Below are 13,574 nucleotides of genomic sequence, written 5' to 3' on the forward strand. Positions count from 1 at the left end.
TACTTTGTGACAAGGATTTCCATTGTCACGAGGTGATACTTTTTTAATAGGTTATTTTACGGCGCTTTATCAACATCTCAGGTTATTTAGCGTATGAATGAGATAAAGGTGATAATGCCGGTGAAATGAGTCCGGGGTCCAGCATCGAAAGTTACGCAGCATTTGCTCATATTGAGTTGAGGGAAACCCCCGGAAAAAACCTCAACCAGGTAACTTGCCCCGACCGGGAATCGAACCCGGGCCACCTGGTTTCGCGGCCAGACGCGCTATCCGTTACTCCACAGTTATGGACTAGGTGGATACTGTAAAAGATGGTGAATAATAAGATGTTCTACAGATAAGTGATCTGGTATTTACGTCGTGATTAGAGTATAGGTAAGAGAAACGAGACGAAAGGTAATTTGATGTCGAGGTGTGCAGAATCTGAAAGAGTAAAGACAAAGAGTGTAAAGTTCTACGTTCGAGTCGGAGCCACAAAAGACTTGCGAAGGAAGGTGATATGTGATGATATCGTCGGATGTTACACATGTATCTGATGCACATATTCTGAACTCACTGTAACTTGACTGACAGTTCAGAACTTAGGTCACTTAACAGAACGTCACAATAATCAAAGTGCGGCATTACTAGGGTTTTTATTAGGGTAAATTTTAGTTGCTGGGGCAAGAAGATTCTTAAGCGACTCAAACAGTGAATGGAGGAACAGATTTTTTTTATTGTTTCTTTAACTTGAAAATTCCAATTTAGATTATTATCGAAAAAGAAACCAAGATTTTTTTTAAGACAGATGAATAAGGGATTTGTATGTTGTTAAGTGTAACAACTAGAAGATTATTGTTATTAAGAGAGTTAACTAAACGATTATGTTCAATAAAATTATAGCTTGAGTCTTACTTGGATTAAGTGCAAGTCCGGAATTAGCCATGTAAGTGGAAACAGTGGCTAAGTACAATTCAACTTATCAATTGATTCATTGATAGTATTGGGTCTGGAATGTATGTAAAGTTGTAGGTCGTCGGCACAAAGGTGATATCGGCAGTATTGTAAGTTCATTGATACCGGTACGTCATTAATGTAATTAGAGAAGAGTAATGGTCCTAATACGGAGCCCTGCGGCACTCCCGCCTTTGTGAATCGTCATGGGGAGAACTGATTGTCAAGAGAAACGCATTGTTGGCGGTCACGTAGGTAGAAGTCCATCCAGCTCGAGGTATTGTCTGACAGGTGCAAAGTCTTCATCTTTGCAAGAAGCAGGTCTATATCAACAGAAGTGTAGCGGAAGATTGAGAAATATTTTTAGTTGTTTATTTTACAACGCTTTATCAACTACTAAGTTATGGTTACCTAGCGTCTGAATGAGATGGTGATAATGCTAGCGAGTTGAGTCCAGCGTCCACCGCCGAAAGTTACCTAGCATTTGCTCTTAGTTGGTTGAGGGAAAACCCCAGAAAAAATGTCAACCAGGTAACTTGTCCCAACCAGAATTTGAACCCAGCCCCACTAATTTTACGTCAGACGTGCTAACAGTTACTCCACAGCGGTGGAATTTGAAAACTCTTAAGATAGACGAAGGATACATCCCGACAATAATAAATACTTTTGGGTATTAACAGCCAGAAAAATTATTTAATGTATTCCTACTACTGTTTTTTTAAATAGAAATGATTTTCTTTACGACCATATATATTGACCGAGTAAAGTGGATCAGACGGTATTGTTTGAGACTTACATTCGAGAGGTCCCGCCTTCGATTCCCGGTGTCGACTAATGTGGTTGAGATTTCTTCCGTGGTTTTCGTCGACTGAATATAACTAATTTTCAGTTAAATAAAGCGAATGTCGGACTAAATTCCATTTGCTACGGAATATTAGGTACAGTACCACAGTACATTCCAGCAGAAAAAAACTACAGACAATCGCAATATGACCTGGGAGTTAAAGCTATTATACATTAAGTACTGATAAAAAAAAATAAAATAATCATATTGTTATATGAGCTGAAATCTATAAATTTTTATCATTGTTTTTTAAGACTCGTTCTCCAAACTATGCCAATGTATAATAAATAGGTGTGTTACCAATTATACCATTTAAATCACTAGCCAATATAATGTAATCATTTAAATTTACTATAATTAGTGTATGATGGAAATATTTTGTAACAATCCTCATACAAACTAATGAATGTGAATGTCAAATATTCTATAGCAGAGATGAAATTTGTGAGAAAAATATTAGGATATATTTTCTAGACTATAAAAGAAAGAGTAAATTTTACAATAATTATGAATTACTTCTTTTTTTATAAAGAATAAGAATTTACAAGCAAAATTGTTTTGATGAAACGAGAATATTTCTACAAATGTTGTCCGACTAGGAGAAACGAGACGACTAGGAAGACTTCTAAATCATCTAAATTACCCAAAATTCTACTCGTTCATTGAAGATCCTGTGGCTATGCCGCAATAATTGTTATACATTCTCTTGTAAAATATTATTTAGTATGGGTACAAAATATGTTACTGTACTTTAGGTTGTGAATAGTAACACTGGTAAGTAAGGACTATCCTCAAATAGAGCATCTTTCAATAATGTTCAAGAAATAGTCTATATATCTACGAAAGTTTTGAACAATTCAAGTTTGAATATGTATTATAATAATTAAATAGATTCAAGAAAGCTGTACACCAGTGGTCGTCAGCACTCGCTGAAATGTGCAACAGATAAGCGGTACTGTCCCGCGTGCACCGTCGTGCAGCAGCAAGAGATAGAGAGCATACCCGCTAGCAGCTACGAGCGTACCATGGTGTACTGCGTTTTCCGCGGGTAAGAGAGGCTATTCCCAGAGTGCTCTGCGCTGACGACCCCTGCTGTACACGATCATACAAAAGAATTAAGAAATTATTAGAAATTGTAACAAATAAATGAACTCCTTAGCATTATTTGCGGTGTGAAATTGATTTAGACACTGACAGTAGCTAATTATCGATAAATACACAAAATGCTTGCGATATGTGACATAAAAATGATGAATGCGGGATGAAGTAACCAGAGATTATGTTCCCTACATTTTACATTATACATTAGATCTGTAGAAAATAAAGCAATAGAAAAATAAAATTATAATTCTCTACAGATAAATGACTTCGTTACAGGTTTTTTTTTTTTTTTTGAAGAAGATTAAAGTTACTTACATCGTAAGTTAACATTTAATATGATTAAACATTGCATTGTAACGTTGAATAATGTTATCTATGAATAGAGATGGTACATTTTAGCAACTTAAAATTAAGAATTAAACACTTTATAAATCAGATTTAGCATTTATGGCACTTTTAATGTAGAAATTTAGCACTTTGCAGCGCTTTTGATGGAAATATTATTTTCGTGGAAACTTTTGTGGTATAAATTCATTGTTATCAATGTGTTAACAGGTATATTTTCTAGATTTTTAGTTAAAATTATTGAAAATAATAAATAAGACACATAATGAAATTGTCAACATTAAATGTTATGTTATGTTTTATTTAACGACGCTCGCAACTGCAGAGGTTATATCAGCGTCGCCGGATGTGCCGGAATTTTGTCCTGCAGGAGTTCTTTTACATGCCAGTAAATCTACTGACATGAGCCTGTCGCATTTAAGCACACTTAAATGCCATCGACCTGGCCCGGGATCGAACCCGCAACCTTGGGCATAGAAGGCCAGCGCTATACCAACTCGCCAACCAGGTCGACGTCAACATTAAAAACATGTCAAAAGACATTAAGTGATTTTATCCCAATCTATGTTATTACTCAATCACAATCACCCGCTATCTCTTACAGCTTGTTTGTGAGTGAACACTGGACCTATAGAGTTAGCAAAGGCAGCCAATATTGCACGACTAGCACCAAGCAAATTAATTTAAAACTGGAGATAAATATACAGATGTTAAACGTTATGTTTCATTTAATGACGCTAGCAACTGCAAAGGTTATATCAGCGTCGCCGGATGTGCCGGAATTTTGTTCCGCAGGAGTTCTTTTACATGCCAGTCAATCTACTGACATGAGCCTGTCGCATTTAAGCACACTTAAATGCCATCGACCTGGCCCGGGATCGAACCCGCAACCTTGGAGATAGAAGGCCAGCGCTATACCAACTCGCCAACCAGGTCGACTACAGATAACAACAAAGAGGGTATCAGGTAGGTCATATTTCTGTTCTATTCATATTTTTACTTCGAGAGCATTTTTTCACAAGTTCGCATTTCTCATTATCGCGAAAATCTAACATCTCTATCTATGACCATGCGCTAGACGGCTAGACACAAAATGTAAGTCACGCAGGTCCGTAACGTTGTTAAATACAAATAACTCAGTAACGGTAAAATATAGACAATAGAAACCTATCTGTAAATTAAAGATAAATAGGCCTAGAGACATTTCTATCTATGTAATTTATTTTATTCCGTAATGAATATTTTACTAATTGTTACATAATTAGGCCTACTGAAAACATGAAACAATTTCCGCTCACTTCCAAACTTGAATCGCTTGTCGTACCCAAAGACGTATAAGAGTTGTATTCATACGTATTGCGAGTGAAACACGTAAGTAGACAAGAGGATTTCAAATCTGCATTCACATTCTGATTAGCTTTTACAGTTTAATAATTTTGTACAATTTGCTAATAAAAATGTTGTTATACTCAAGAAGGCTGTTACATAGTCCCCTGTGACGTCATCTAGGTCGTACAGGTAAGATAACATGTCGGTGCGAAGCAAGAGTGCCGACTATATGTACGAATATACTGTAATATTTAATAAATTCAAAGCATACATATACAAATACAGTACATTAAGTTTTTTTAGTTGGTTAATTATCGACGCTGTTTCAACTACCTACTAGGTATTTAGCGTCGATGGGATTGGTGATAGCGAGATGGTATTTGGCGAGATGAGGCCGAGGATTCGCCATAGATTACCTGACATTCGCCTTATGGTTGGGGAAAACCTTGGAAAAACCCGAACCAGGTAATCAGTCCAAGCGGGAATCGAACCCACTCCCGAGCGCAACTTCAGATCGGCAGGCAAGCGTCTTAGCCGACTGAGCCACGTCGGTGGCATAACGTTGTTGAACGGCAACTTGGGAACAGAGTTTCCCCAGTTTCTTTTAGTAATGCAAGTCATGTGTAACTGCTGTTGTCACTCCTACGCTTTCGTGAAGCCAGAACGAATTTTATTGCCGTTATACAACGAGAAGTTGGACGTATCTTGTGTCACTGCGCATAGTGACATAACCAATCGATCAGGCATCTCAAAACGAAACGTGTGCAATGATTGAATTTTGCATTTCTATTGTCAACCGCTGTGTAAAATAAACTACTGGTATGCCTGTGTAGGAGTATTTTGACAAAGTTTTCATTAAAACTGAGGCATACATTCGTAACTTCGAGACTGTTTTATTTCTATAGATCTAATGCTAATTCTTTACTTGGAACTTTATATGATTTAACAGACATCATGTTCCAGTTAACAACTATGGTAAATTCTCAGGACCAAGGAAGTCATGTGAACGGTAATTAATTAATAAAACACTTGGCTGACAAAAAATATTATTTTGATCGAAATGTTTCTGATAAGACGTTTTTGTTTACATTCTTTTCTCGCAAGTCTTGCGGAGTGGATGATTGGAGTTACACTCACCCCCACTGCGGAACAATGACCTCAAGTATTCTTTGCAGTGTCGCAGCATGTTATATTTCGCATTCTCAAAACTATTGGACGTATCAAAAACTTATTTGACAAAAGTTGTTCGCACTGACTTGATCTATTACCTCTGTGAATTAATATAATAGGTTCCCTTCCATCCTGTACACAGTGTGTTTAAAAAAGTGTTGCATATTGTTATAGGAGGTAGCATTGGTTGAAACTGAAAAAAAGAGTTCCTATAAACATGTGTCCGAAAACAAATCTGTTGAGATATGGGACATGCTGTATTGTGGCCTACGATAGCGACCTGTTTCGTTGACACTACAGAAACCTCTATCTGGTTACTACTCATTGTTACACATGGTTCAGTCCTTCTTCTCAGTAAATCATAAACTCTTGCGACCACACCTGCTGATGTCGGATTCCCTCACATGCATTCGATACGCGTTCCTGTAACATTTGTACATTGTCGATGGATGTGGCATACACCAATGTCTTTAAAAGTCTTCATAGCCAGAAATCAAAAGGAACAGGTGAACCAAATCCAAAATCAGGTGATCGGGGAGGCCTTGCTACTGGACCTCCTCGACCAATCCATCTCCCATTAAACCTCCGGGTTAGGTTTATCGCACGAGACGTAGAAAATGGGGTGGGGTGGTTCCCCGTCGTGCATAAACAAAAAGACAGCATATACCACTGAATACAGTACGTACTTATTAATACAAGCAAAATGATGGACTCCGTAGTATAGTGGACCTAGTTTACTACTACATTCTCTGTTTACTTCTGATGAGGGATACTGTCCACTCTCAAAACATGCATCATTGTTTTGTGTTTTTAAACGAATGACGATCATAGGCCACAATACAGCATGGCATACAAAATTAATTAATTGAGTTGTTTCTATTGCTGAAGTGGTTTTAGGTATATCATCCGTCAGCGTGTTTGTTTATACATCGATTTCTACTAACTACTCGGCTGATTTTCTTCATATTCAGCATCAATCCATTCATTTTTCAAAAGTGATAACTACTCGACTGATTTTCTTCATATTCAGCATCAATCCATTCATTTTTCAAAAGTGATACATTATCGAATACATTGCATACATTTTATCTTTCCACGCTCGCGGAAGTGGAGTGAAAGCAGCATTGCAAAGCGTAGCTGCCCACTTGCGAGCGTGTAAAGACAAAATGTATACACTATATAATTACTTTGACACAAGAATTATTGTTACTTATTAAGGAGACAAAATTTTAATTTACTAAAACTTGGATATGTGAATTATCTTTCTCAATTTTTTCTTGCATAATAAAAAGTGACAAAATTTAATGAAATTTCTCCAAAAATGTCGTGTGCGAAAAACTGACTATAGTATCATTTCCCTAATCGAAAACATTTTATAAGAAATATTTTAGGGATAGAAGAGATTTAGATCTATGTGAATTACTTGACACAATTCATCATCATCGTGATCTCTCACTTCACTTCGCCAAATTGTTTTCCTCAGAAATTTTGTGTCTTTCACTAGCTTCCTTTCGGAGATTTAGTCGGCATAACATTATCCGTCTAAGAGACTGGGTTCCTTTAAGCAGTGAAAAATTTTTAATATTAAGAATAGCAGTGGAATTAATTACGGAATTGGTTGAATTCGTAATAATTAGGAATAATAGTGTGGATGGTGTTCTTATAATAAGTTATAATATAATGTAAAACTTGTTTTATGAAGAAGTGACATAATTTCCAAATCTATCATTAGGAGACAGAACAAAAAGCGTTTGAATACTACACACAGCAAATATTTGCCAACGACCGTTTGTTTGAACTGTCTCTCCTTGCTTCTGGGAAGGCACAGAGAAGGTGGTGTTGGACTTCAACTTGACTTAGTAACTAACAAAATATATTATTTTCTGCGTCACTCATTTCATGGAAATAGGCCTACCATTTGTTTACTTAAGGGAATGAACAGGTGAAATATTCAAATTATGCATTTGTGATGCTAATGGACTGAAATTTTTACCACAGAGTGCTGATGTGTATTTAAAACATCCCTATAAATTTCATCAATGTATCTTAATTAGTTTTGAAGAAATTAATTATTTACCAATTAATACTAATTAATATTTAAAAAATGCTGCACGATGAACGCTTAACATTATGAATTTAAAAAAAATATAGAACAGTTCCTCTAACAATAATAAAACATCTATCACATGATTTTTAGTTAGCACTTCTTAGTTTCTGAGAAAAAAATTCAAAACTGGGTGAGTGCCAATTTAAAGAAAAAAATTAATTTCATGCATCTTAATCAATTTATATCTTGGCAAATAATAAATATTTTAAAAATCCATGTGACAGTCTTTTTCCTTTAGGTAATGTGGGCTTGTGGTAAAAATTTCATCACAATTGGTTAAGAAATGCATCATATGGAGCAATTTGAACATGTTAAAATGTAATAAAATTTAAAAGGGAGAAAATCAAGTTTTAAAGTACAACATTATGTTTGAGTACTTACACGTTATGGAAATTGCTTAAAACCCTCCTGCCTGATATGTTGACCCCTCCTGCTGCTTTTTCCTACTTTCAGTGACACTTTTTGACAAACGTAGCTTCTTCCTGCTTGTTTTGAAGTTCTCACTGGTTGAAGTAGCCGCTTGCTGCAGTCGACGCTTGTCTCTCCTATTGCCAATTTTGTATGCTGCAGGAGATAATTTCACTGTTGACACTAAATCTCTCATGGAAATGTTTGCTGTACAACCCATGTTAAATTCAGTCACAGCAGAAGTAACAGCCACTTCAAGTTTTTTTTTTTTGATACAAAAATTTCTTTTGGGCACTTCCGCCATATCACACTATGAACACTTTCATTCACATTTTGAGTTTTTCCTGCAGTGCACTTGCTAAGAAGTTCATCACTAGCTAGTCTACAGTACACTGGCATGATTTTAGCCACAACATCAGGTCACAACACTGTCTTCATGGTTTTCAAGTCATGCTTCGGAACAGCTTCTTGCTTCGCAATGGCCCGGTTGAAGAAGCACCATGACTTTTCACCACTAGGGCATCTTGAATGCAGGGGCTTGTCATCCGTGGACATTGCATGGTCAAGTGTTGCATAGATGGCTTTCTTCATCTTGTTTACATCGGGGATATTATCAATAATGGCCTTTCTGTAGTAATTTTGCAGTCGAGGTATCATTTCTGCAGTCAGACTTCCCTTTTTTTTGCCTCCAATTGAGGAATCTGTCCCTCTCCATTCCCTAACAATATTCTGTAGACCTTTACCTACTCTCTTAGCAATGTGGTTCACACATTCTTCTTTTCTAATGTCAATGCCTTCACCATAAACTTGAAGCTGCTGAAGGTGATGGTGTGTTTTTGAATCCCCGTCAGACAATAAGGTTGTGTACCTCATATTACACAACCTAATGGACCGGGTCCAGAGAATTTCTGCAGCTTTCATCTCCATGGCATTTGAAGATCCATCAAAATTTTTCTCACAAACACCAGCATCTTTGTGACTTTGATACCACTGTTTATATTCGTCACTTGCAACATCCATTTTTTTTTCTGTCTTTTCACAAGTACTGCAATATTTTGACATTATTTCAAAATCTAACACTAGCCCTGTTAAAATATCTATGACTAAACCTAAACCATACTTTGATGTATGTCCACGCTTCATCCATGTGCCATCGTATGACACACCAATATTTATAACATCACTATCACTAATAGAACTGTCCACTTCCATGTGAGCTCGTCTAACTGCAGAGTGAGCATTTCTCAACACATGTTGTCTAACAAGTTTGTTTTCTTCCGTCAGTTTTATCAGGTGAGAGTTGAAGGATTGTGAGCTCAAACCTGCCATACCCATAGCCATACAATGTTGTTCCATAGCAGAGTGTCATTTTCCCATGGTAACAAAGGCGTTGACCATTCTCCTATTTACATCGAAGGGAGGTCGAGTTGACTCAGTGTTACCTACCTTAGGGCTTGTATACATTTCATTCAACACTGTGTTGCAATTATAACATTTCACTATCACTTTAAATGCAAAGCCTGATGGTTCAGTAAGCTCAGCTTTTGCACTATCCATTCCACATTCACCACATTTTACTCCTTTATACAGTTCACTCCACAAACTTACATGCACTAATGTGTAGTTTTCACTACACTGGGGGGCACTTATATTTGAATTCTCCTGCAAGTTGCCATATTTTATCAACTTTATCTCACTAGCACTTTGTTTATTATTAGGTTCTTTTGACACTTGATCTTCATTATCACCAACTAGGCCTAACACATTTTCTTGTTGCACACATTCCACAATAGTTTTGGCATTCTTCCACCTTATATTTGCTAAATTTTTAGCCCTATTAGCATATTTTGATCGTTTCTTGCCCTTATTATGAATGTCACTTAGTCTATTCATGTTTAGAAAACTAAAACCATGTCTAAAATGCTAAATGTTGAGTTATACACGTGGTCTTGAATGTTATTGTGACGATTCCTAACCTAATGCACTTATACTAACTTATTCACACTAATATATACAACTAATTGAATAGAAAATTAGTGTAAAACTTTAATAACATCCTAAATAACACGAAATCAGCAAAACAAGTATGAATATTCACGTACAAACGCACAAACTCGAGAAGAAACGATCCACAAACAATATTTTGCCGTTCACAGTTTCAAAACAAAGTATTTGCAGGGCTGACAGGCAAGCTGATAGTGTATTCAGGAGTGACAACAAACTTAATTTCACTAGATACACACCAGAAAAAAAAACTAGCCCGCTTTATTCAAATTACAAAGCTCAAGATAAACTTTAGAGCTGACAGCTCGTTTAAAGGGCAACGAAGCACGTGCAAGCAGACATTTAAACGTCATGTGACACGGTTTAAAGGGCTCCCAAATAAAAAATGAGACCATATTATGAAAGTAGAAGGTTTAAATAAAATTATGAACATAAAAACAAATTTGTATTTTTTCCATTTTTCCACATTTTTCACCTGTTCGTTCCCTTAAAGACCATTATTATTGATATATTGCTAGAATATGTTAATTATTACGTAATATGAACAGAACCTAAGGTAACAGCTGTAAGCCGCACATACTTACACAATTAATACGAGTAAGTTCGCCGTTTAATTAATTATTTATATTAAAGTGTTAAAAGTAGTGTACGAAAGATTCAAAATGGGTTAAAAGAACGTTTCAAAATAAAGTCAGAACTCAGACTAACGAACGGGAGAACATCGCTCTTAAGATGAGTTTAAAATCGACAAAGCACAATATTTAACATCTGCACTGCATAATTTTCAAAACAATCTTTCCAATATGTTTCACAACAAGTTAAATTTCATATTGTGTCAGCTTCATTTTATTACAAGATTGGTACTAGCCAGAAGGTCTCTCTATAATAAATATGACACTGTTACAATTCTAGAATGCTGCAGCACCGGGCACAGGGATTATACTGAAGAAGAGGTAGGAGGACTATGCTTTATGTCGATGTAGATTTTATTACTCTGACAGTGAAAAATTAGAGAAGGAAAACGATTAAGGATAAAAAATATTCAAACATAAATATGCAACTAAACAAAGTTCAAAAGGGGGTTCTGGTAACCCCACTTTGCGTACGCCTCTAGGGGTGAGTGATTTTCTCAGCACTCATTTTTAGTTGAGAAATGGTCGGCACTGGAAACGAACCACCACCAATCAACCTTGACTTTAACTTATATGTTAAAGCCTCGCTACATCATTCTCAGCATCTTCATTTTATAGAAGTCCCGTCATGATACTCTTCATTGAAAGAGAGATTCATTTAAAGCTAATTCGGATTAAAAACAATCTGTGTATTCAATGTATCACCACAATTTTGACACTTACGTTGTTGAGATAGGCGTTCTTCATGTCCTCCACCCAGGAGTCGTTTCCAGTGGACATGAAACCGTGGATGATGAACACAGTTGTCTTACTTCCATCATAACGAGAATTGTTCATCTCGATGTTTGGCCACGTCTTGACGTAGTAACGTTTTGTTGGGCGTTTCCTGTAGAGAGCAGAAAGTCACAGCGTTAATTAAGAAAGAAGGCAGAAAATAGGAAAGATTGGGGAATGCTGGTTTGCAGTGAAAGACCTGCCTTTGGGCAGAAAACTATGAAAGAAGGAATCGTACTATAAATTACTATTTTAAGAATTACAGGAAGAAAATATACTTACTTACTTACAAATGACTTTTAAGGAACCCGCAGGTTCATTGCCGCCCTCACATAAAATCGCCATTGGTCCCTATCCTGTGCAAGGTTCTGGTAACCCCACTTTGCAAGGTTAATCCAGTCTCTATCATCATATCCCACCTCCCTCAAATCCATTTTTATATTATTCTCCCATCTACGCCTCCCCAAAGGTCTTTTTCCCTCCGGCCTCCCAACTAACACTCTATATGCATTTCTGGATACGTGCTACATGCCCTGCCCATCTCAAACGCCTGGATTTAATGTTCCTAATTATGTCAGGTGAAGAATACAATGCGTGCAGTTCTGCTTTGTGTAACTTTCTCCATTCTCCTGTAACTTCATCCCTCTTAGCCCCAAATATTTTTCTCAGAACCTTATTCTCAAACACCAGTAATCTCTGTTCCTCTCTCAGTGAGAGTCCAAGTTTCACAATCATACAGAACAACCGGTAATATAACTGTTTTATAAATTCTAACTTTCAGATTTTTTGACAGCAGACTAGATGACAAAAGCTTCTTAAGAGAATAATAACACGCATTTCACATATTTACTCTGCGTTAAATTTCCTCCCGAGTGTCATTTACATTTATTACTGATACTCAAAGATATTTGAATTTTTCCACCTTTTCGAAGGTTAAATCTCCAATTTTTATACTTCCATTTCGTACAATATTCTGGTCGCGCGACTTAATCATACACTTGTCTTTTCGAGATTCACTTCCAAACTTATTGCTTTACTTGCTTCAAGTACAATTTCCGTGTTTTCCCCAACAGTTTGTGGATTTTCTCCTAACATATTCACGTCATCCACATAGACAAGAAGCTGATGTAACCCGTTCAATTCTAAACCCTCTCCGTTATCCTGAATTTTCCTAATTGCATATTCTGGAGCGAAATCAAAAAGTAAAGATGATAGCGCATTCCTTGCTTTAGCCCGTAGTGAGTTGGAAAAGCTTCAGACAGAAGCTGGCCTATAAGGACTCTGCTGTTAATTTCACTGAAACACATTTAAATTAATCGAACGAGTTGACAGGACGAAAGTATGCAATAAGTAATAAAAAATATGTACCTTGAGGAATAATGCGAGTATATTAACAATATACCGCGTGTATATTTGTAAATTTGTTCAGTCTTTCACTTCTATTTGATCATGAAATAACGCAACGCAAATCAGTCATCAGTTCCGTACGTGATGTGGAAAGATATTAAAATTTCAATAAAGATCTATTACAGGCACTTTTAATATCCACTGGTGTATTTTGTAGTTTGGAGTTACAGTTTTCTTAGTATGACGTTTCATCTGTTTGAATTTAGTCAATTTAATAGCTTAGAATTTGATTTGTATTCAAATTATGTTAATAATACTGATTTAAGGGGAATTTTATTTCTAAAATAATAGTATTGTAGAAGAAGGGCCCAATTCTGTTGTTTTCAAATTATAACTAAATCCTTTTCAAACAGTCACAGGAAGGATACAATTGTATCATATCATCTTGGAAGTGCTTTAGGATGCTAAAGAATTAACTTCTATCGATATTTGATACTGGGTGTTCAGTTTTTTGTTCCTCCTGTAAAATTTTAAAATGGCGAGTGGGGCCCTTCTTTGAATAACCGCTACAAATATTAAC

General features: G+C 36.3%; 1 protein-coding gene across 2 annotated transcripts in view; it reads right to left on the bottom strand.

The window, feature by feature from the left end:
• The window catches only part of LOC138697932 (inactive pancreatic lipase-related protein 1-like), a 99,845-nt gene that overhangs the window by 47,191 nt on the left and 39,080 nt on the right, over positions 1-13,574 (bottom strand). For both annotated transcript variants that reach the window (XM_069823545.1, XM_069823554.1), the window contains exon 3: positions 11,597-11,759. In XM_069823545.1, the coding sequence (XP_069679646.1) occupies positions 11,597-11,759 (163 nt within the window). The remainder of the gene's footprint in view (positions 1-11,596; positions 11,760-13,574) is intronic.

This window comes from Periplaneta americana, chromosome 1 (assembly GCF_040183065.1).
Source record: "Periplaneta americana isolate PAMFEO1 chromosome 1, P.americana_PAMFEO1_priV1, whole genome shotgun sequence".
Lineage (NCBI taxonomy): Eukaryota > Metazoa > Arthropoda > Insecta > Blattodea > Blattidae > Periplaneta > Periplaneta americana.